The sequence below is a fragment of the Tachypleus tridentatus genome, chromosome 10, assembly GCF_004210375.1.
Source record: "Tachypleus tridentatus isolate NWPU-2018 chromosome 10, ASM421037v1, whole genome shotgun sequence".
In the NCBI taxonomy this organism is placed as follows: domain Eukaryota; kingdom Metazoa; phylum Arthropoda; class Merostomata; order Xiphosura; family Limulidae; genus Tachypleus; species Tachypleus tridentatus.
In genome coordinates, this window is record NC_134834.1 from 88448478 (window position 1) to 88474474 (window position 25997).

Below are 25997 nucleotides of genomic sequence, written 5' to 3' on the forward strand. Positions count from 1 at the left end.
AGATACAAATCCTTTGACATATGCATCACAAATTATATATTCTGTAATGATGTTACCAATGCATTAAGAAAATAGAACCGAAAATCATTATTTGTACAATGGAATTTTTCTTCAGCCTCTTTAATTGTTTCATTCGATCTGTTTATGTTATGTGCAGCTCTTACATGATCTTAAGTGCTTCATTAGAACTGTTTATGTTATGTGCAGCTCTTACATGATCTTAGAACTGTGTTATGTGCATTACATGATCTGTCATTAGATCTGTTTATGTTATGTGCAGCTCTTACATGATCTTAAGTGCTTCATTAGAACTGTTTATGTTATGTGCAGCTCTTACATGATCTTAAGTGCTTCATTAGAACTGTTTATCTCATGTTCAATTCTTCCAGCATTTTCATTCTTCCGTTTGTTATGTTTTTTTTTAATTTGGCGCAAACCTACACGAGGGCTATCTGCGCTACCCGTCCTTAATTCAGCTGTGAGAAGACAACTAGTCATCACCAACTACCGCCAACTCTTGGGCCACTCTTTTACCAACGAATAGTGAGATAAACCGTCACATTATAACGTCCACATGGCTGAAATTAACATGTTTGATGTGACGAGGATTTGAACTTGCGATCCTTATATTTCGAGCCGAGCACTGTAACCATCTGGCCATGCTGGGTCTCGTTCAGTATGTTTAACTTTTTCATAATCCATTCGAACTGTTTATATAATTGTAATTTTGTCATCCTTTTCATTGTTCCACTCGATCTGTTTATCTTAAGTGTAATTCCTCTAACTTTTTGTAATGAAATAATCAATTCATGTACATTTTTATACTATACATAAATTGTCACCACTTAGAAAGTTAAACTCGATAAATGTAATGAGTAAAGGGTACACCATATACTTTATCATACATGTATATAACTGTATGGCAAATGTAATAACTTTTGTTTATTAATCGCTAGGTAAGTAAAAATTAAAGGTTTATAATATATCTTCACAAATAGTAAACCATAAACAAATGTGTCTAGTGACTGATGGGTATAATATTTGACACAGTGCGAATCAGTAGGATTACAAGTGTATACACATGCTTCCATTGGGTCTAACGCAGTATTGAAGCCTCACTCATTAAATGGTTCCCCAATGCACGTGATGATGTTAAACGAGGGGGAAGAAATTCTTATTTATTTCAACAATGAGAACTTTCCTCTCTTCAGTTTCCCATTAATTAGATCGCTGCTTGTACTTATCATTGACTGAAGAAATAATCGATGCGTCATCCAGGCAAAGTTCCAAAGTACATACCAGCATCCTAAATATATATGAATTACATACGCCATTCAAGAGGCGAACCTTATGACAAACAGGATATTTCTGGTGACTGGGAACTGATAAACGCTTCCAATAATTCACGTCAGTGTAACGAAGTTTTATATACCAAAAACATGTTGCTACTTAAGTATGTCTCAAGAATGTGTTACAAAAATAGGAACTCCACAGACGACGAATATGAAATCAATATATTTTTCACGGTCTTTAAAAGAAGTCAAATATTATTCACGATACTCAGTAAATAACTGAAGCTGTGCCTCACGGTACAAATTTTATTTCTCGTTTTAGGATTACCAGAAGTGAGGTGTTATTCTTGGAATATCGTTAAACACGTACTGATACTGTGTTTCACATACGTAGAAAGATTCTAAAGCTGAACTCTGTGATACGTGACTTACGTGAACTTATTTCTATAATTATTAAACATGTGTTTGCTATTCAAACAAAAACATCTTCCTGAACCAATGTTACTCAAAAACTCTTTACCACTTGGACAGATTTGCATTAAAAAAATTCAGCTGCAGTATTTCATGCCAACAATGTAAACAGAACGAATAGTTTATTAGAACAATTTAGAAATGGTTTATGGGGACATCATGGTAAAATTTACTTCAAACTATATGAAGCTCCATAAAAATTAAACAAAATACAAACATGTGTAATTTAAATTAAATCTATATAATCTCTTAACTATACCAGTGTAAAAATAAGTATTTTGTCACGACAGGACTGCTATGTGTGTGTGTGTGGCTCGGTGGTTAAGGCACTCAACTCGTAATCCGAGGGTTGCGGGTTCGAATCCCCGTCACACCATACATTCTCGCCCTTTCAGTAGTGGAGGCGTTATTATGTGACGGCCAATCCCACCATTCATTGGTAAAAGAGCTGTCCAAGAGTTGGCGGTGGGTGGTGATGACCAGCTGCCTTCCTTCTAGTTTCACTGGTAACTTAGGGACGGCTAGTGCAGATAGCCCTTGTGTAGCTTTGTGCGAATTTCACAAACAAACTGCGGTATATTTTATCGTAAGTGATTTTCAAATACACTGACGTCGAACAAAACAGTTAAGAGATAAATTCCCGAAAAAGAATTAAATTCAAGATTGTTTAGTTAAGAATAAATTGAACTTCATTAGTACAAGAAAACAAGAAACACACAAGTGTTGAATTTCTAACACTAGCTGGGCTCCTGTGTCGTGCGGTTGTTGGGGTTCTAAAAAATCAAAAGACAAAATCATAAGATAGAACTCTGGAAATATTTGATTGAATACTCTGTTGAAACAAAAAGATCAGGCACTCCTTAAATGTGCAGGTTAGGTTACAACCTTCAATCAATGTTCTACAAATAATATTATGTCAAGCCAGGCATTACAAGATTCTGTTTCAATAAACAACCTTCAAAGAAATCCATACAGAAACACACTCGTATTAGTTTAAGACTTATGGACAAAGGTTACAGAGTGTGTAGATACTATTTGTATAAAAATATTAACATATTTGAGGCATCCAGTCAACGTGGATTTGATTAACTGCATGCAGAAACTATGTAGAATGCTAGAAAACTAGTATGTGAATATACCCCAGTAAAGACATATTCTGCACCAGTTAGGAAAGGGTAAAAATACATGACTGTCTTAGTAATTATATGTGCCCTAATCTACATTTTCTTTTTATATCGCAGCACCACTAATAATAAATTATACTATTATTGAAAATGGAAGAATCTGAGTGGTCTTTAAGACAGTGTACAGACTAGCTCTTCATAAACGTTTTAAGCTTTGAGCTAGCTAAAAACTTGCACCTCGTTTCCATAAGTTTTAAATCTGAAGAAGTATAAAGGAAATCATAGGTAGTCTCTTACTGCTTCAATCTGTTGTTCTTCCAAACAGATATCACAGAATTCTTGACCGTGTTTAATAAGACATTGCAGTCTGTGTATGTGTGGAACCTCATAACGTTGTTACAGTCCGTGTCGCAACGCTCGTCATGCTTTATCTGATGACCGTGGATCTCGATAATAGCCATTCAACATAGTTTCCATTGCAAAAAGTTTCATTGCAAGACTGTGGATTTAAAGCACACTACTTGTCTCTGCAGAATTTCTATAAGCCATCTACTGTACGAGAACGACGGCTTATCAGCGCTCATTTTAACAGTCAGGTTGCACAAAAATCCATAGGTAACGCGTCCGGCGACGATCAATATATTTCTTTTGCGTACTTTTGTTTGAGTAATATGTACGACTTATGTTACTAACCTATATATTTATGGATTACCACCTGTTACTGCCACCCTTTGCTCACCACATCTGTAAGATGAATTGTTCCAGGTTTCTTCTAAATGGTTCTGGTATTGCAGTTTGGTCGATATTCCTTTGTTTTCCAGTCCCATCAGGTACAAGGAATAGCCTCGTGTTGTGCATTCAAAAATTCTGATCAAGACATATCTTTAGGATCTTTGAATATTTTACTATTACATATCCTTCTCAAAAACTATCAATTTTCAGTGAATTAATCTTACTACCCACGTTACGATAAACAATGCCAATATATAGTCTTCATACATTCTGTGTCGGTGCATCAGGTGACTTGTTGATTTTCATATTCAAAAAAGTTTTGATATAATTGACTCAATCTTCTGTGCAAGTTTTCTATCAGGAAGAATATTTTGTACTGGACAATTAACTAAGGTATACCTTAATACAGTCGGTAATTTTGTTTGTTTTGGAATTTCGCACAAAGCTACTCGAGGGCTATCTGTGCTAGCCGTCCCTAATTTAGCAGTGTAAGACTAGAGAGAAGGCAGCTAGTCATCACCACCCACCGCCAACTCTTCAGTCGGTAATTCGTACTAATATATTTGCCTGACTGGTAACACGGTGAGAAAATTGATGTAAAAGTAATTTTACGATATAAGCTGGTACAAATTGAATCTGAAACTAAAATTTATAGGCACTCGGTAATGACTAACTGTTTTATAACAGGCTTGTCCATTGCCGGCGAGCTCTAGTAATCTTGTGGTTTTGCTTGTTAAAACACTCAGTGAAAGAGTTGCGCAAAATAATTGAATGTAATCATTCATTTGTTACGTGAAATACATTGGACGGCCCATCTGTAATTTCGTATATTGACGCTATTGTTGTTTCGAATCCTTTGTACAACTCGTAAGGTATAAGGTACCCAGTGACTAACAATGCAATTGATCCACCAACAATATTTTTTGAAAACAGTTTACAAAAATGTGCGTACAAAGCCGGGAGGGTCCAAATGTCACCCCTTCACTAATCCACCCTACATAAATAATTTTTAATGTTTTGACGACATATATTTTAGACAAAACCTGCGTTTAAACAGAAAAACATCAATGTATCTCCATGTACGTAATCTTGTTTCTAAAACGAAGTCATTTTTGAAATTGTTTGTTTGTTTGTTTGTTTTGGAATTTCGCACAAAGCTACTCGAGGGCTATCTGTGCTAGCCATCCTTAATTTAGCAGTGTAAGACTAGATGGAAGGCAGCTAGTTATCACCACCCACCGCCAACTCTTGGGCTACTCTTTTACCAACGAATAGTGGGATTGACCGTGACATTATAACGCCCCCACGGCTGAAAGGGCGAGCATGTTTGGCGCGACCGGGATGCAAACCCGCGACACTCAGATTACGAGTCGCACGCCTTAACACGCTTGGCCATGCCGGGCCTCATTTTTGAAATATTAGTTTTACTAGGTACGGAAACAGATCTCAGATGGATTAAAAACAAAACAAAAACTATTAATTGAGGATTTAAGAATCGATGTCAATGCAACGCAGTGAAAAGTAATATTTTGCTCCCAAGTAGCACAGCGGCACGTCTCCGTAGTTATGCTGCTAAAAAGTGGGTTTCGATACCTGTAGGGCAGAGAACAGATTGCCCTTTGTGCCCCTTTGTACTTAATAACAAACAAGTACCCTTGTCACCGATCATACTCACCCTTTCAGCTGTTATGACCCTGCATGGCAGGAGGCACTCAACTCATAATCTGAGGGTCGCAGATTCGAATTCCCGTTGCACCCAGCATGTTTGTCCTTTCAGCCGTGGGAACGTTATAATGTAACAGTCAATTCCACTATTCGTTGGTAGAAGAGTAGCCCAAGAGTTTGCAGTGGGTGGTAATGCCAGCTGCCTTCCTGCTAGTCTTACACTGCTACATTAGAGATAACTACCGCAGATAGCCCTTATGTAGCTTTGCGCGAAACTCCAAACAAACAAGCAATCAGCCGTTGTCGTATAACGGATCTGTCCAAATATTCAATTGTAAAGGAGTATCCTAAGAGTTGGCAGTGGTTGGTGTTGACTGATTTGCTTTCTCTCTGGTCTATCTCTTCAAACTAGGGACGGCTGGTGTAGATAGTTCTCAAGTAGTTTTGCAAGAAAGTCAACAAACAATCAAATACTCTTACAATAATTACAATAATGTTTGGAGCATTTAGTAAACCTCTATAGAAAGCAAGTTCGATCCAATATTGCAGACTTAAAAAAAAAAAAAAAGGCTTGGTGTGGTTTTTCGTATATGAATAGGTACATGCTACTCTCTCTGTTTTATTCATAGCAAACAGCATTCTAGGAAATATTAAAAAGAAATTTGACCATTAAATATTACTGAACGTGTACAATGAGACATAAATGTATTAATGTTCTTCTAACGGCATGGTGCCACAGGACAAGTTTGTGAAATGTCACTTCACTACATAATTATTTAAAGTTTAACGCTCGTGATTAAGCTGATTTTAAAAGCGGTCTCAATGCTGAAATCGATTTATAGACTTTCCTATAAGTAGTTCATACGAGACAGCTCTCACTCTGTTGATTAGAATTTTATGTTGTAAACTGAAAGTCGAACGAATACTGTCATAGAATAATGTCATTTGTAAAAATAGAACAGAAAGTAGGTTTATCACTTAGAAATCACTTTACACACAAAATACGATAATTATAATTACGATATTATATCCTTGTGTGTATAAGCTGTTGGTGGCAAATTATTACTCAGTCTCTGACTGTGTTTTCTTATTTTTGTCTCGTGCTTTTATGAAACAGATGCATGTTTATGAATTATGTAATATTTTTAGCAATTATACATATGCTTAGCAAATGCTATACTTGTATCCAGTTACATTTTCATATTTGTAACTATAATTTTATGAAAACTTCAATGTATTCTTTTAACTTTTTTCACATTTAAGAAACTACAGTTATTTAATTCATAAAGTTCTGAGCCCTAAAAGATGTACGACTTTCTATTAAACACATAATGTTCTATGAAACCAACTAAATCCGACTAATGTATTAAAACATGTGACAAACTAATTCACCAAATAGTGCAGAAGAAGTTAATTCTTTCTCGTATTCAAAAACAACACCATTATTTCACGACCGTGCTGCAAGTGAATGAAAGCTTTCCCCATGCACACCTAAATAATGCAATGCCATAATCGCTTCCATCATTCACAATGTCTTTAACAATGCATGCAAACTTTTGATTATTAATTTACTATATATCCTCAGGCATAGAGAAAATTACTATTATAATTTCATCAATAAAGGTGTGGCAGAATGATTTATATCCAATGTTTTGACGTAATTTGTGAATCCACAACGTTTCTTTACTTTTTAGCGTTTCTTTATTTGATGCGTTTCCCAGAACCTCGAAATTTTGGGATGTAAGTAGAAAGTACTAACAATCTGATTCAATATATGGAGTATTTTGCGCATGCTCTTTAATCCTTAAACTCAAAGAAAGAATTATATAGTCAATATACCAATGGTTAATCTTAAGGTTTGTAGATTTATTGATAACGTAAGAGCGTTCCCTTTCCGGAACGCAGTCTTTAAATATAAAGTAATTACGTAAACAAAATATCAGATGAAGAACAATTCTGAGTTACACTTTAGGATAAATTTTACAATTCAAAATATTTCTATTATTAATCATTAATCCAAAAATATGTACATGGCAGTGAAAACTAATATTTTGTGGTAAGTCTGCAGATTCCAACTTTTAGAAACTAGCCCAACTTCTTCTTACAGTATCTTAAAAACGAAGTAGTTAAGGCTTGACATGTCCAGGTGGTTAACTAAAATGAGGAACGGCTAGCGTAGATAGCACTCGTGTAGCTCTGCGCGAAATCCAAAAACAAACAAACAAAGTAGTTAAAAACGATGTACTCTCTATCCCTTAGAGCTCAATTCATTAGAAATGGTATCTAATGGTAATTATTAAAAAATAAGTTCGCTTTTCAGTGACAAATTCCAGTTGTCGAGTAAAAACTGATTTCGTTATACCCTAAACAACATTTGAAATTTGAATAGTAAATTAATACGTAAGTCAATTACTTCATATAAATACACATTTGTGAATAATGATTCAAGGACCAAACCAGCGATGTTGACAGGTTCATCGAAAACAAACTTGCAAACATTTGTTAGAAAAAGCTGAGAAAGTCAAATAAAAAACTACTAGCTTGAGTAGAAATGTTTATATATGATACAAACGGTTTTAATGTTTGGTCTGATGGTTCGGGCTCTCAACCCGCTTTCTGCTGGTTCGAATTCCATTACTGAACACGTTCGCCCTTTTAGCCTTGGAAACATTCCACTACTGAACACATTCGCCCTTTTAGCCTTGGAAACGTTGTAATATGGCGCCTAATCCCATTATTTGAGTACAATAGTCCAAGAGTTGGCGGTAGATTATGTTAAATAGCTACCTTCCCTTTAGCCTGTCCCTTATAAATTATGGACGGCTAGTACAGATAGTCCTCTGCTAGCTTTGGACGAAATTAAACGAACAAATAATCTTATATGACAATTTCTTTTATGTAATTTAGATATTCTATAGAATATTTCATAATAGGAGCTAACTGGTCTGATTTAATTATAAATTACTTCAAATACTAATCTCTCTTTTTTAGATTTAAAAGATACATTTGTAGACAATTTTTCGAAGTAATAGAACGAGGCTTAAATTTTCCTAATTTATTAATGTCATTCAGAATAGTTAAAGCTTCTTTGTGAGATTTTTCTTATTCAAAATTACTACACTATTACCCTTATTAGAAATGGTTTGCGAAACTGTAACTTTTTCCTACTTCGCCAAATTTCAGCATTTTAGAAAGTTTTATCAAATACAATAATCATTAAAACCAATATTTGTAGGGAAAACGTTACAGAATCTTATGTTCTGAATGGGATATCAGCCAAAATGTTACTTTTTTATTGAAGGCCAGATGGTTACGGCACTCAACTCGTAATTTATAACAGATTTGACCTAAATTACTAATTTGTGTTTCAGTTTGTCAACAAATACATATCTGCGAGAGGTCCGGCATGGCCAGGTGGGTTAGGGTGCTCGACTCGCAATCTGAAAGTCGCGGGCTCGAATCCTTGTCATACCAAACATACTCGCCTTTGTATCCATGGGGCGTTATAAAGTGACGGTCAGTCCCACTATTCGTTGGTTAAAGAGTAGCCCAAGAGTTGGCGGTGAGTGGTGATGACTAGCTGATTTCAACTAGTCTTACACTGCTAAATTAGGAACGACTAGCACAGATAGCCCTTGAGTAGCTTCGCGCGAAATTCAGAAACAAACGAAACCAAACAAACGTCTTTACTGGAAGTTTTTTATGACTGAGAATGGTTAATAAATAACCGGAAGCTTGCACGCATTATGATTATTTGTTTCTTTGTTTTATATTTCGCGCAAAATTACACGAGGGCTATCTGCGCTAGCCGTCCCTAATTTAGCAGTGTAAGACTAGAGTTTTCCGGCTAATATAGTTTTGACCCTAAGTAGTTGCGGATAACTTGCGTAATGTACTTGTATTAAAAACATTAATTAAAATAAAGACCTACGTTTCCATCTTCTTTGCCTGGCACGTGGTTAGGGCGATCGACATGTAATCTGAAGGTCGCGAGTTTGCATCTTCGTCATATCAAACATGTTCGCTCTTTCAACCGTAGTGGCGTTGTAATAATGGTTAATCCCAATATTTGTAGGTGGGTGGGGATAACTAGTTGTCTTGCTAAATTGGGGATGGCAAGCGCAGGTAGAGCTAGTTTAGGTTTGAGCGAAATTTAAAAATACAAACAAACGATGTATTCAATCGTTTAGGACCTCAATCTAGTTCTTTTTCTTCCTACCATTCGACATTGATGTCACGAATAGAACTGTGGCTAAAGTCATACGTCATAGCTCTTTTCGAGAAAGGATTTTCATAGAGCGAAACAGCAAAGAAACCATGAAACCAAAGCACGCCTGTTTCAAAGATATGTACCATAATGACTGTGTTGGTGTGGAAAAATCAAAATATTTATATAAGGATTTGAAAACAACATCCTCTAAACAAATGAATTCTGTTATTATTGCCAAAGTTCCTGGTTGTAAATAAGTGTAGCCACAAGCTCGTCTGCTCTTACGTTGAAAGGAAAGTGTAGGAAAATATCTTAATCGTGAGAGGCGGAAGATTGTTGTAACATTAGTTAGAGTTCAGATGAATGATTTTGAAGAGAAAACTAATGAGTTGCTTCCAACAAGGAGGTAATAAGGATTTTCTAACACTGTGGAGAAAATGTAAAGAAAACATTTTAGGGTGGTTTATGGTTGTTTCATTCTCTTATACCACAGATAATTTTAGATTTCACTAAGAGCAAAAAAGTGAACTCCAGTTTCTATTAGAAGAGCGGATTTATATAAATTATCCATAATGAAACCTTGTTCACGCTAGCTTCTTCTCCGAAATACTAGCAAACTAAGCTGAGTATCAATTTCGGACTTTGGCTTTCAAAACTACTTTTAAGTAAACGAAATGAACAATGTCCATATACATTGGAGGAACTATGGAACGTCTATCAAGATGTGTTTTCCAACACTGACTCTGCTGTCCTTTACAGAAGTTTGTTACAGTGGAAATTGCAACGTTGGATAATAAAAGGTAATCGTGGCCATCAGCCTAAACACAATCGAGTGGAAAATGGATTAATATCAGGGGGAATACGGGGCTTAAAGCACCACAATTCTTGTAAAGTGAGAGTAATCCTCCATTTTGTAACTCTACGACTGTGTAAATTACTCAGCACTGAATATTGTATTCTGTAAGACAAATGCCAGTAAGATAAACACCATTCTGAAGCTTACCGAAGCCTTCTTTCCATATTTGAATTTAACAGTAATATTTTTGAATGAGGTAGTCCTAGGTACGAAGTATTTTGTTTCTTATTTTCCATGGAACACACATAAAAAAGACTTGCGTTTAAGCTTGATTCAGTACAGTGTACGGACTTACTGGAGATTGCTGAAGAGAACTATTAAGTCACAAAATGGATTCAGCCAGCGCCGGATTTACAACACGCACAAAATGAGCTCGGCCAACTCCGGATTTACCACACACAAACACATATATATAATTTTAGAAATACGTTTTTAATAGTGAAAGAACATAGGTATCATTTATTCTTTCTTTCTCTCTTCGTTTTTTAAATAGTAAATTTATTTGCTTGTTTGTAGTTAAGCACAAAGCCACACAAAGAGATATTTGGGCTTTGCCCACCACGGGTATCGAAACCAAATTTTTAGCGTTGTAAGCCCACGGACATACTGGTGTTGTCCACTGTGGGCGCTAAAATAGTAAGAATTCATTTGAATCGAATCAGGTTCGTAAATTTATAAAGTTGACATTAAATAAAAGCTGTTAAAAAGAAACTCATTGAAACAATAAGATCTGGAAATACGGTGTCAAACGAAGCTTTAAGATTTAGATTAGAAGATTTCAGTAGATAATATTTGATGTTTATTAAAAAATGCATGGAAATATCAAACAAATTTAATAAAAGACACAATGAACTTAAAGTTTTGCGTCGTTCTTCCATTGAAAACTTATATCAAACTTGAAAAGTCAAAAGTTGTCCTTTGGTATTTAAAAATAGTTTGTACACGTGTAGTGCCTGCTTACATTTGACCAGACATTGTCTGGTGGTTAGGACACTCGACTAGCAAGCTGCGGATTGTGGAATCAAATCCCGTCCTCGAACATGCTCTCCATCACATCTGAGAGGGCATTATAAAGTGACGTTCAATCCTTCTATTCATTCCTTAGTAAAGAACTTAAGGACGGATAGTGCACATAACTCAAAAATAGATTTGCGCGAAATTCAAAAACAAAACTTTTTTACTTTAAACCCTGGTATACTTGGCATTAATGCCACGTGTTGTACCTACTTTGACGAAAGAAGGACTACTTCAGGCTGAAGAATAGTTGTTATGCTATAAAACCGAACAAATGGGAATGGATTAACTAATCATAAGGATATTGGAGTACTGTGTTTTTATTATCGTTTTTGAAAGGCCCCCCCACACCAGTGGTACAGTGGACTTGTACTGCTAGAAGCCAGGTTTCGATACTCGTGGTGGGCAAAGCAGCAAGATACAACATTCATGTATATTAACAAAACAAAAGAAACGCTTTTGAAAGTTTACTTTAGCTGTTACTTATAATGTTCAGTATAGAATAGTCTCTCAATCCACGAAAGATAATTCCATTCTATCACTTGAGTTCGCATTGAATGATGTTTGTTGAGAAGAAAAAAAAAAAAGTTTAGTATTTAGCCCAACTTTGAGTTTCAAATTTCCTAAATAACAACAGATATTTATATCAAATTACTTTCTTTTTGTTAAATAAAGATTGAAAGATATCGCTTTAAAATCTCCTTGCAATAAAATCATATATAGGAAACTTAAATAAAAGGACCTGAAACAGCATTTGATGCCGTTTCTTAAAGACGCGTCTCGACAAAACATCTCGGTGTAGAGAAACGATACAGATTTTCTGTTGAAAAGTCCCCTGGTGGTTACAACATTAAGTCTTAAAATTTACACAGCTAAAATCAAGGGTTCAATTTCCCACGGTGCACACAGCAAATAGGTCGAAAACACACACATTATGCTGAAAATAAAGCCGTACAAGTAACGTGTAGGAAGACAAAAATTCATGTACCGATAAGTATCATACTATTGCAGTTTCGAGTTATTAAAATATATATTTAATTTTTAAGAATGTTGTTATGATTTCTATTATTCATTCAGCACCTGCTGCGAAAATCAACCCCTTACATTAGTATCAGTGGCGAGTCGTACTTCACCGTTCATAGCACATACGAGTTTATATAGTTGCTATACATTAACGTTTTATCATTCAGAAATGCATTACATTCACTGATATTGGGCACATTCACTAGTAAGCAACTATGCAACGACTGTATATTAAAATAATAATCATGTTGGGAAAACAGCGACAGAACAATGCATCACGACACACCATACTAATATATTCCTTATAGCGCGACCACCTATTGTTAACACGTGTGACTAAACTAAATTATTATACGTACATATCACTATACAGATGATCCATTATATGTTCGTGTTTCAGTCTTAGTATTCGTAACCCTAAGTTGGCTGGCTCGATCACAGTAAGTTTGGTAAAATAATTGGAAACTGTTCGACTAAATATATATTTTCCTTGAATATTTTTAACAGAAAAGGGAGATAAAAAAAACTCTCCGGAAACAGGAAGCATTTCAATCTTTTATAATAGACTTTTAACATGCATCACTCACAGTTGGCTGGCTCTATTACCATCATTAGTTGCATTGGAACTAAAAACTGTCCATCTTTACACGGAGTATTTGTTTTATTATGTTTTTCTCGATGACGAAGATAAAAAAAAAGCAACTGAAATAGGAGAGATTTCCACTTATTTGTTTAGGCTTTGGATTTAGATACATGTACTTAATCAGTTAAATGTGCCAATTATTATCTATTCAACAAAGCAGGATATGTAATTACCATCTATTGAAATCATTAGGGATTTAATGACAAAGTAAAGGAGAAAGAGAACATTATTTGTGTTTTATACAATTTTTGCTTTCTTAACGGATGCTCTCAGTTAGTGTAAATATAAAGAAACTCGAGTGACACAGTTTGACGTTGATGAGTTTGAACGGTTTTATAACTTGGTTTGGTTGCTTAAAGCTACACAATGGGCTACGTGTGCTCTGCCTACCACAGGAATCAAAACCCACCCTTGACGTTGTAATCTGGCAGACGTGATGCTGAGTCACTGGAGATGATTTACACATTCTTGTGTACTTATCTGTTTTATCACGTGGTTTAAAGGTTAGGGAACGCGTCACCATTTTATAACTTTGTTTTACTTTGATTTACATATGACTGTTTCTCCCATGGGGTAGACAGTTGTGAATATAAAATATTTAAGACGTTTTTTAAATAAATTATTCTAGTAAATAAAAATGTTTCCCGGGTATTAATCACGATTTATTGTCTTTTAAGAAATGTTTTGTCAAATTAAAGAAGTTGGGTAAAATTCCATATTTGTGAATGTGGTGTAAACGACTATTGTCCTGATAAACAGAATATGTTTTAAATGTACTTTAGTAGCACAAGAAACAATGCAAAAGTCTCAGTTAACAGAATAAACGGAAAGCCACTTTTATTTTATTTTTCGGACCAGTTGTTAATTTTTCAATTAGTCAGTTGAATTTTTTTTTTTGATAATCAGTGGACCTACACACTGACTTACACCCCTACACATTAGTTTACTATCTAGAGAAATGAAAAATTAAAATATCAACATTCGTCAACGTTTAGAGCTTTGGTGTTTTGGATAAAACACGAATTTTATTTTTAATTACTTCCATCTGTTTGTATGCCACAACATCAGAATCAATGGACAATGGAATGATCTTCATTTTTTATGAAGAAATGCTGTATCTGGATTATTCAGAAGAGTATTGTGTTTGTGTTTTCTTATAGCAAAGCCACATCGGGCTATCTTCTGAGCCCACCGAGTGGAATTGAACCCCCTGGTTTTAGCGTTGTAAATCTGTAGACTTACCGCTGTACCAGCGGGGGACTATATGGTATTGAAAATTTTAGAACAAGGTTTGTACAATCATTTTGGGATATTACATATTCCCGAAATTCCATTCTCATGAAGCGTCAAATGGAATAATCTCACTACTAATTAAGCTTGTAGGTTTGTATGAAACCCTGAATCTGTCCAATTAATTTTTTCCCACAGTTTAAACTTTGAATGTATACAGTTAATTACTTCCACTAACATGGCAGGCGGACTGGCGATAGCCCAGGGCGTGTTATTCTCTACATGGCAGAAAACGCCCCTGATAGACCCTTGATAAGAGTATGTTTTCAGGATCGCTGGAGTTCATAAGGCATCGAACTTTGTTTTTTATTATTTGTGATCCTAGGGCGATATAAGTGAAACTTTATTCGCCCCCATCCACGAGCTAGTGGAACCAAGCATGTCACACATGTTTAGTACTACGAACGGATGCCCCTATGCGTTATTTTTGTTTGTTTTTTTCGGATACGGACCCTGTTGGGGTAGCAGTTGAAGAAATAACTGAGGAGGCTTAAGAGTTTAATCGGTGCACTGAGACCTAGTGAATCATGAGGGGGACTAAACTCCCGCAGAAGAGTTGTAGTAATTTATATTGTTTTCACTAAAATATCGAATAATAGTCGATATACTACAGAAGCAACCATAAAACCACAGTTGGAAGTAGTGTATTTCTGGATCACCAGTGTATTTCTTAATCCTCAGGACGTTCTGGAAACACCGACATATTTTATCTCGTCGTACTGATGTTTATCACACGTTTTGAAATACAATGATTTTCTATATCGTTTATTAACACTTGTTATGTGTTTTGTTATGCATCATTCCACATTAGTTTCGTATATCCACATTCTTGTCATTAGGCACAAATAAATAAAACTTTAGTTTGTCATTCGGATCATTTACAGTTCGAATTATAGTTTTGTTAATGGCACCAATAACAATAACTTTCCAGCAAATTAAAAGAGAGAAAAATTGTTGAAATTCTGACGAGTTGTTTTTATGAGCTTAAAAGGTTTCATATTCATGATGCAAAATACATATTTTAATTGTTTCAGAGACTTATTTTAATATGGAAACATAATATCGCGTGGGCTTATAAAATGTATGTTACTCTTACAACTTACCCTTCATTCACTTTTCATAACGTCTGTTTCCTTGTAATGCTACGTATGTAACCTGATTTCTCCTTCTTTATAGAGCTATAATAATATTTATATACTTTCTAATTAGCATAAGTACTTGTTGGCACAAGACTTTAATTTCCATTACGCTATTGTATGACGCATAACTCAACTCGTCATTAATACTGGTGTTGTTGCTTAGCAACGCTACTCTCGACGAATACCGGTGTTTGTTTTCACATTCTTAGATTGTTCTCTTTTTTCGATTTATTTCACTTATTCAGAGTAACAAAAAACATATGTAATGTTTGAAGCAACAGTCTAGGTACACTTAAACAACACATTTGATGGCAAATGTCATAAGAGTAAGCAACATATAGTTTCATTTTAAAATTCAAACCCCCGTATATACCGAGATAAACATTTTTAGACACGTTTAGAGCTTTATCCTTTCTTAAGAGTTCTTTTACTAGATAGAATTTTTTCCCATATTTTAAATTTAACGAATATTTCTAGAGTTAATGAAACTCCATAAACACCCCTTTTTAAACATTTTTGACCTGACAGACCTCATTAAATTGTAATGACCGTGGAGTTCTGTGTTTCCTTTCCAGGTATATTGATTTACTCATCTATGGTTTCCGGAGTCGACGGCTCCGCAAACAGAAGAGGAGAAGAGAACAAAACTGGCACCTATCATACCGACAGCCGTCACCAGTGAGAATAGAGCAGCCGACAGAAGTCAACTACCACCTACTGATGATTCAAGAAGACAGAGACACTGCTCTTCTTGCCCTATTAGAGAGCTTCATGGAATCAACACCTCAACTATTACTTCAAGTTTACATTCTATCTCAGAGAGAACAGGTTCCCACTGATTTTTTTACAGGTACATATTGTGAAGGAAGTTTTTAATTTATCGTTTTTTAATACATTCATCATTAGATTATCTGCTGTTTATCTTTGTGTTTTCAACTATAAAAGCTATGTTTATGAAATGTATTTTTGACGTTTTGTAGGACAAGCTGTTGTTGGATCATTTTGTTTAATAACACACATTATGTTTCACTCACGCTTCCCTTGTTTCATTTATTATATTCATCTTTGAATAGTCTTAAAAGCCTGATTTATACTCATTGAAACTTATCAATATTTACGTGTTCTGTATCTTCTTAGGCGATAAGAAGTGCACTATTAAGAGATATTTACGAATAGCTCTTTCGTAATACATCCTGTAAGTTAAGTGGCAGAATTAAAAATTACTTTGCCATTTCAACCACATCAATCTCACATAACTTAATTGGATGAATTAAAAATTGCATAGTTACTTCAACCACATCAATCTCACATAACTTAATTGGATGAATTAAAAATTGCATAGCCACTTCAACCACATCAATCCCACACAACTTAATTGGATGAATTAAAAATTGCATAGCCACTTCAACCACATCAATCCCATACAACTTAATTCGATGAATTAAAAATTGCTTTACCACTTTAACCACATCAATCTCACATAACTTAATTGGATGAATTAAAAATTGCTTTGCCACTTCAACCACATCAATCTCACATAACTTAATTGGATGAATTAAAAATTGCTTTGCCATCTCAACCACATCAATCTCACATAACTTAATTGGATGAATTAAAAATTGCTTTGCCACTTCAACCACATCAATCCCATATAATTTAATTGGATGAATTAAAAATTGCTTTGCCACTTCAAGCATATTAATCCTGTATAACTTAACTGGAAGAATTAAAAATTGCTTTGCCACTTCAACCACATTAATTTTTTGTAAATATAATCAAGAGTTGCTTTGTTATTTCACCTAGGTCAATTCCATCTCAGATCTATATCTATTCATGTTGTTTTTCATTATACTTACATCATCTAAGATTTATATCTGTCGATGTTGTTTTTCATTATACTTACATCATCTAAGATTTATATCTGTCGATGTTGTTTTTCATTATACGTACATCATCTCAGATTTATATCTGTCGATGTTGTTTTTCATTATACGTACATCATCTCAGATTTATATCTGTCGATGTTGTTTTTCATTATACGTACATCATCTCAGATTTATATCTGTCGATGTTGTTTTTCATTATACGTACATCATCTCAGATTTATATCTGTCGATGTTGTTTTCATTATACGTACATCATCTCAGATTTATATCTGTCGATGTTGTTTTTCATTATACGTACATCATCTCAGATTTATATCTGTCGATGTTGTTTTTCATTATACGTACATCATCTCAGATTTATATCTGTCGATGTTGTTTTTCATTATACGTACATCATCTCAGATTTATATCTGTCGATGTTGTTGTTTTTTTTCAGTTTACTTGCAGGTTGCTTCTGTGTGTTCTTCATTGTTTGAATTATCCTGGGCTTTGGCCTTTTACCAACGTGCACTTCGACGGTCAGTGCTAGACAAGAAAAACATGACACGAACTGGAACTGCTCTACAGTTTCTGTGGCGTTTTTCTACCATTGGAGCTCGTGTGTTTGCTTTAGCGCTGTTTGCCTCACAGTACAAGTTATGGCTAGTGCCAGTATGTGTGGGACATTGGGGTATCATGACCGTTTGGATAATGCATCAACAAACTCATTTCTGTGATAGCGAAACAGGGGAACAGCGCCAGTGTGAGGAATATCTTTTCAACATGGTCATTGGGGCAATTTATCTTTTTTGCTTTCTCAACGTGAAGGACGAACCAACAAGGTATAAGGTCACCACCTATTACGTAGTGGTTTTTGTAGAAAATGCCACTCTGATCGCACTGTGGTACATACGAACAGATCCAAGTGTGTGGTACCACCTACCTGCTCTTGTTGGCGTATTTGCTAGTTTTCTGTTTGGTGTGAGTATCATGATGGTTTACTATCGCTGTTGTCATCCCAATGGCAAACTTCCAGCAAATGACCGCCGGGCTGGATGCTGTTGATTCAACACCCACCGCTTACCGAAGAAACTCGATATTTCGCAGTTACGACAAAACTATAAGGAGCTTCTGAAAAAGGAACTTAGGACGAAGGTTCAAATGTTATTGAAAAACTGTGATAAATATAACAGTATACATTAAATTCAAACGACTCAGTAAAAACCCTGAAGGCTTATAAAAAGACGATCAACTGTATTTCTACAGTTGTCATGGTAACGTAATCCAAACCCTTGCTAGTGAGATTATATATGTATATGTATATACACATAACTTTACAGGCACTTGCTGTCTTTCTGTATTTTTAATGAGAACTGTAAAAAAACATCCAAAAAACACATATTTGTTTCACGTTGTAGTTAACAAACTGCAAAAATAAAGTTAAATGCACTCTTATGTTGACTATGAAAAGGTTATCTACATATTTAGTGCTTAACTAAGAAGTTTTTTTTATTAACTAATTAATATAGTACACGTGCTTTACTTAAAGTTTCTGCTACCAATAACACAGACCTGCGATGGTTTTATTGTCCTGACATTTGTACATGTCCTACAGTAATACTTTTACGTTGAATCCGAAAATTATATACATTTTTCTACATCACATACAGATTTTCCACAAAACGACATATTTACTTTTACATAAGTAAATCATTTCCATTGAGATCTGGTCACATTTTGCTATGTTTTAAACGATGCCCCCTGCTAGTACAGCGGAATGTCTCCAAATTTACAACGCTAAAATCGGGGGTTCGATTCCCCTCGGTGGGCTGAGCAGATTGCCCTTTGTGGCTTTGCTATACGAAAAACACACACACAGTTTAAAACGATGATAACCACTGGCTATACATTTCTCTAGACCATTCGCGACGTGAGAGTTATATCGATTGTTCTAGAAAATGTAATGTAATAATAAAAAGATGTTCATTGTGTTAAACGAAATAATAATTTTATAGGCGTAAGTTTTTCTTCAAAATTTCTAAAAAATCCTAACGTGGTAGAAAAAATGAATATTATTTTGGAAATCTCGTATCTGAATTTTAAAAATCCGTTATTAAAATGATAAAAACCTTTGTGAAGATTAAATTTGCAAACCTGTGTAAACATCCGAAAAGGCATATTTAAAATATAAACATTGGTTTGTTTGTAATTTCGCGTAAAACTACTCCAGGGTTATCTGCGCTAGCCGTCCCAAATTTACCAGTGTAAGACTAGAGGTAAGGCAACCAGTCATCACGACCTACCGCCAACTCTTTGACTATCCTTTTACCAACGAATAGTGGAATTGACTGCCACATTATAACACCCCCACGGCTGAAAGGAGCAACCATGTTTAGTTTGTCAGGGTTTCAAACCCGCGACCCTTGGATTACTACGAGTAGAGTGCCTTAACCAACTGGCCATGCCGGGCCAAAAGTACTAACAAACAATGACTTGTATAAAATCAATTTTCACGGAAGGTAGGTACATCGTAACGATCACTGTCAGAAAAGAAATTACAATGACCTGATTCAACCACCTCTGATTTTGAAATTAACAGTGTTATGGAAATGTTAAGTTGAAAATGTTAAATATAGAATTGATAGTAAATTTTATAATAAACATCCCTTGAGTTGTCAGATTCCAAAAAATAGTAAAGTTCGATGACAACGACTTTTAACATAATAAGTGTCGCAGTGAGAGTGAGTTACATACTGCAGAGTGAGTTACATTTTAACATGAAAACCTTGAACCTTTTTTTATATGAAAATGACTTGAGTTACCAGCATAGGCGTAGTTTTCATGGTGGACGAGGGGGAATGTTTCTTTATTTTTTCTTAACCGTGACACAACGGCTCATAGAGTGGCTATGAGTATGTCTTCTTTTTTCTTTCTTTCTTTCTAATATAAACTTTCAGCTCATAGCTTCATCTCTTGATCTAATTACATTTTTGGACTCCGGAGGTCAAAATATCAAATCTAGATTGATGTATTTGACCAAACCTATGGTCTCATTGATTAATTGAATCCTAAAAGAATCCCAACTTGAAGGTAGACTGGTAGAGATTATGATGAGTAATAAAACTGAATGTGGTGTACGTACACAAAAATATACTTAATAAAAAAGATAAAAAAGAGATCTTGCAGATTAATTTGCTCTAATCCTTCCTAAAATGGCCCGGCATGGCCAGGTGGGTTGAGGCGCTCGACTCGTAATCTGAGAGTTGCGGGTTCGAATCTCGGTTGCACCAAACATGCTCGCCTTTTCAGCCGTGGGGGCGTTATAATGTGACGATTAATTCCACTATTCGCAGATAGCCCTCGAGTAGCTTTGCGCGAAATTAAAAAAATCAAAAACAAAACAATCCTTCCTAAAATAATTTCTAGTGTCTCGGCTATTGAAGATTCCCTCTTGTTCATGAAGAGTACGCCAGATACAGGAATTGTCCGTCTTACTTTTGGAACCAACGTTATAACATTGACTACCAAAATAACTTAGCTGCATTGTACCATGCTCAAATTATATAAAGCTAACCAGAATAAGATAGTATTTTTAAATATCAATCTTAAGATGACCAATGGCCACAAAGGATAAATCCTGTACAATTTTATAATTTCTATGAATTGAACTCGAATTTATCACAAAGAGCTCTAAACGACACTTGTTAGTTTTAAATATCAATAAAATTTAAAAGTGCACAAACACTTTCATAATAACTACGTGTCCGACATTAAAAAAAACAAACTACCATAGAAACAAAAACTAAGAACTTGAACACTTAGTAAAGTTTCAGTAATTAGTGTTCGACATTACAATGGATGTTGTTCGATACTTCATAGCATTTCAGCACTACCAGTAAGAATGTTTATTTGTTTGCAAACCGATACAAAAAAACTATTTGTGCATAGCTAATTCTGATCCGATAGGCTAAACGGAAGGCAGCTATTCAAGTGTATCCACAGCCAACTCTTCTCTGATCGAATAAGGTAATTTGGTCGTCATTCTTACAACTCATATTCCGTTCAAATTGTGGAGCTCGTGTATCCGCAACTAGTTGCGAATCATACATTCTTTGATTCACGATCCGGGCACGCCAACCACAACGCTGTCGTAATAATATTAGATTTAAAAATATAACATACAAAAAATAAATGCATCAGTTCGTCCATTGATAAATGAAGAGGCAAGACAGTGTAAAGTCAAATAAAAACATGATGACGGAAGATAACCATGTGACTTGATGAAGAAGCTGGAAATTATACATTGGCGATTGTTTGAGCTAAATAAACGATTGAAAAGTAGAAAAAAAAACGTATTTATATGGAAATAAAAACACACGAACTGGTTTGGATTAATCAATACGTAGATGTAAACTGAAAACATATGATGACGTTTTGAAGTCAGTAGAACTAAACAATGACAAAGGTTGACAACTACAAGAAGCCCGGCATGGGCAGGTGGATTAAGGCGTTCGACTTGTAATCAGAGGGTCGCGGGTTTGAATCCCCGTTGCACAAAACATGCTTGCTCTTTCAGCCGTGGGGGCGTTACAATGTAACGGTCAATCCCACTGTTCGTTGGTAAAAGAGTAGCCCAAGAATTGGCGGTGGGTGGTGATGACTAAGTGCCTTCCCTCTAGTCTTACACTGCTAAATTAGGAACGGCTAACGCAGATAGCCTCGTGCAGCTTTGCGCGAAAATTAAAAAACAAAACTAACAACTACAAGACAACACGTCTTGATTTTTTTCAAAGTCGAAAAATAAATTCAGTAAAACCTGTTTAAGCCGGAAATATAAAAAAAACTTTCAGGATTATCTTAAGAATTCTCTTATAAAACGCCCTCTATATGGCGGGACCTGCGTAACGCGGAGGGAGAACTATCTTTAACCAACCTCATCTATCAATGAGTAGAATAAGAATCTGAGTAAGTCGGAAAAAATGTTTTTGATTAAATATTAATCTCTTATTTAATTAATAATTTCTTTAAATATTAATAAATTCTCGGACATTTTGTTGCAGTAAGTATTGGTTATTTTGATCTTTTTTTCTGCCATTATTTTTGCAGTTAAATTAGATTCATGAAATATATGTCTTTTAATGTAAAATTCTACTCTTTAAATAATTCTCACGAAAAAATAAATTCCTATCTGTACCAATTTTAAAATTTAGGGAAAATTTACTTAATATCCTCCTTATTGAAGAATCTATTAAATACCCTAATTTTAAAATTTAGGGAAAATTTACTTAATACCCTCCTTATTGAAGAAGCTAACCCTAATATTTTAAAAAGGTTGTTTGTTATGATTGGGAAGACTGATGCAGATGATTTTGTGAACGTTAACAAGAATTTTTTAACAGAAACAGATTTACAATCTATAATAGAATCGCAAGATGCTAACAGTGTGAAAGATTCAGAAGATGAAGAAAATGGGAAAGATATTGAGGTAATAGAAATTCCTACATCATCGCAAATGTTAAGTTATATTAACACTATCAAATTATATGGAAAAAATGAAGGGGGAAAATGAACTTCATGAAAAGGCTGTAGAATTTGCATTCTTTTTTAACCGCAGGAGAAAGCCTATTTAAAAAACACTTTGTTCAACTAAATTTGATTAAGATTTTGTGTATTTTAAATTTCTATTTTTGTTCTTATTCTAATAAATATCGCATAAATAGTATAATAACTTTATTCACAAACGTCTTACTTCCCTTGAGTCAACGAAGTATAACGTTCCGCTCCAAAATTATATATAATTAAGGAAAAGCATGTTCACTGTCTAAGCCGGAAATTTTACTCAGTCCCTTGTGATTCCGTCTTAGAAAGGTTTTACAGTATCTGAAAAGGCCAAAAAATATTTATGTGAAGGCCGATCGTGGTTCACGCCCCCGATATAAACATTATGGTGAAATCCATTTATTTCAATAGAGAAGCCCACGAGTTGGCGGGGGATGATGTTGACTAGCTTTCTTCCCTTTAGTGTATAACTTCTAGGGACGAATTGTGCAAATAATTTTGGATTAGCTTCGCTTGAAATTCAACAAACAACGCTTACGATCCACATTCTCTCTACAGCTGACCAATTATATTATGAAACTAGGTATTTCTCACACCATGCAGTAGACATAACATAGGTACACAATACAATAATGTTAGGTAATTACCATTTCATGAGATAATGCCGTAGAGAATAATACCTAAGCCTAATTTCCTCAGGTAAGAATTATCAAATTATGAATTGGAAAATCTTAAAAGCTTTGTTATCATACTGAATATGTTAATTTTGTGTATGATAATGGATATATTATACCTGCTTACCATAACTTAATAAAATTCCAGACATTAATGTTTTGTAAGTAATAAACGAAACTGACGTTTCACAGCGTTTCAAATAATTTGCAAATTCGTCACTTCGTAAATGAAAGATCTTGTTTGCTTGTTGTCACGCGCAAATATACATACTCGTCTATCTGTGCTATGCCCACTGCAGGTATCAGAACTCGGTTTTTAGCTTTATAAATCATCAGATTTGCCACTGAGCCACTGGGGTGTTAAGCAAGAGGTTGTAAAAATATTAGAAAATAATTGTTTCTAAAAGAAGTAGAAATTTAGAAGTCAGAAACGTTGCTAGAAATCCTTACAGAATTAATAGCCGCTATCCAAACCTTGATTTGGCATGACCCGGTGGTTAGAACGCTAGACTCGTAATCTGAGGGCTGCAGGATCAAATCCTCGTCACACCAAAAATAACTGCCTTTTCAGCCATGGGGGTATTATAATGTAAAAATCAATCACATTATTTGTTGGTAAAAGAGTAGTTCAAGAGTTGGCGGTGGGTAGTGATAACGTGCTGCTTTATCTCTAGTTTTACGCATATAAATTATATAGCCCTCGTGTAGCTTTGTGAGAAATTAAAAAACAAACAAATTATCCAAACCTAAGGAAGGTCCCAGTCTATGTACAACTAAGATTTCTTTAACTCTTACATTCTGTTCGCTCTAGGTTGTAGCAATTATATGAAAATGCTAGAAACCAAATAGGGTTTCACAAGAACACTGTATTCTTGATTACATTCGTAGCTACGAACATTTAATCCACAAGCAACTGGAAACTACCATTACAATCAAAGATTATGTATATGCGTGGAGAACGAAGCCAAAAACAATAAACGAAGATATGACTATAGCTAGTTTCAACCCTGTAAAAACATATGGGATAGGGGCTGTAAAGATTAGGTGTGTCATAATTTCCACGTAGGGCTAAAGAAAGGGTTACCTGCACGAATTCGTCCAAACTTTTAAACCTGCGGACAAACTTGTGAAAACGGAATCAGTTAACAGCACCCATTACCAATTCTTGGGATGCAACTCTCTGACCAAGTTTACTGTCACTCATATAATGTACCCACGCCCCAACTATTCAGCACGCTATTTTTACGGCAACGAAATGCGAACCTTAAATTCTCAGATCCACAGTCCGAGCGAGTTAACCACCAGACCATAACCAACTCGATATCAAAAACGCTAAGTCGAAGGTAAAATAATAATAAGTGGTTTTATTACATTGAACGTTAAAGTCAACACTGAGATGAGTGTTACGGGAAATTATTACATATTTTTATATTTTAACCGAATTTACAAAAAAAAATTAACATAATTTATACTCGTGAATAGGTTATGATCTCGAGTTTAATTTGACGATACATTTATGATAGAAGTGCTCATAACAGCAAATTTTAGGACAGTAGTTTGTGTACCTGCTGTTGAAAGAGTTGTGCAATAAACTACAGTATAACAGAAATGTAATACTCTCGTAGAAAGGGTCCGAAACTAGTGAGAATAGCAGGACGAGAGGAGACACAAAAATAAACTTTGGCAGGATACGAATCATTTAGAGCCAAGACAATTTCATTTTCGTTTTAGGGTGGTTTGGCTTTGGAATGGGTTGCCTTCAGATGTTGTAGAGGCAGTAAATTTAAGTGAGGTTTAGAAAAAGCTTGATAAGTATATTAATAATAACAGTTGGTTTTAAGATGTCTTTATTTTGAACTTATTTATTAATAGTTTTACGTCAGAGAATGAAGCAGCCGAGATGGACCAACAGAGCCTATGTTAATCCAGAACGTTATGCTCTTTAAAGCTGTAATAGTATATTGAAACTATGACGTTTACCACTGTTCTTGGTAATTTTATCAAATACGACTGTATACAAATAAGAATATATATTCAGTACTGTTTTCCTTACGATTACTGATTTGAAATTTGTTTCTAAAACTCCCATATAATAAGGCGCCCTATGAACGAAGAAGATGACGGTACATAAACAGTAATGCGTCAAGGATTGTATAAGCTGTTAGTATTTTTACTTCAATAGCTTTGGATGAAAGTTTATTATATCTGGTAATTTTTATTATAACGTATATACATAATTGTCAATACCGTAATACACTCTCAACCAAAATGTTTACATACTATTTTATATTCATGTTACTGTCTACATGCATAGAGTAGTTACTGAGTAAATGCTTCAGTAGTAACAGAGAAGGTAGCGTACGGTCGGACAAATATGTGCAAGTTGTTACTCTGGTCTTTATAACTTGTTTTGAGTATTTGTTCGTAAAACACACACACA

At 34.9% G+C, this 25997-nt stretch overlaps 1 protein-coding gene across 9 annotated transcripts in view; it reads left to right on the forward strand.

The window, feature by feature from the left end:
• Positions 1–25997, forward strand: part of LOC143229828 (XK-related protein 6-like) — an 89840-nt gene that overhangs the window by 62581 nt on the left and 1262 nt on the right. For 8 of the 9 annotated variants that reach the window (XM_076462638.1, XM_076462640.1, XM_076462644.1 and 5 more), the window contains exons 3-4: positions 16035–16309; positions 17782–18779. In XM_076462638.1, coding sequence (XP_076318753.1) covers positions 16035–16309; positions 17782–18389 — 883 coding nt within the window. In that variant the 3' untranslated portion in view covers positions 18390–18779. Of the gene's footprint in view, positions 1–16034; positions 16310–17781; positions 18780–22747; positions 22810–25997 lie in introns of those variants that run through there. The other variant, XM_076462647.1, reaches the window with a different exon arrangement.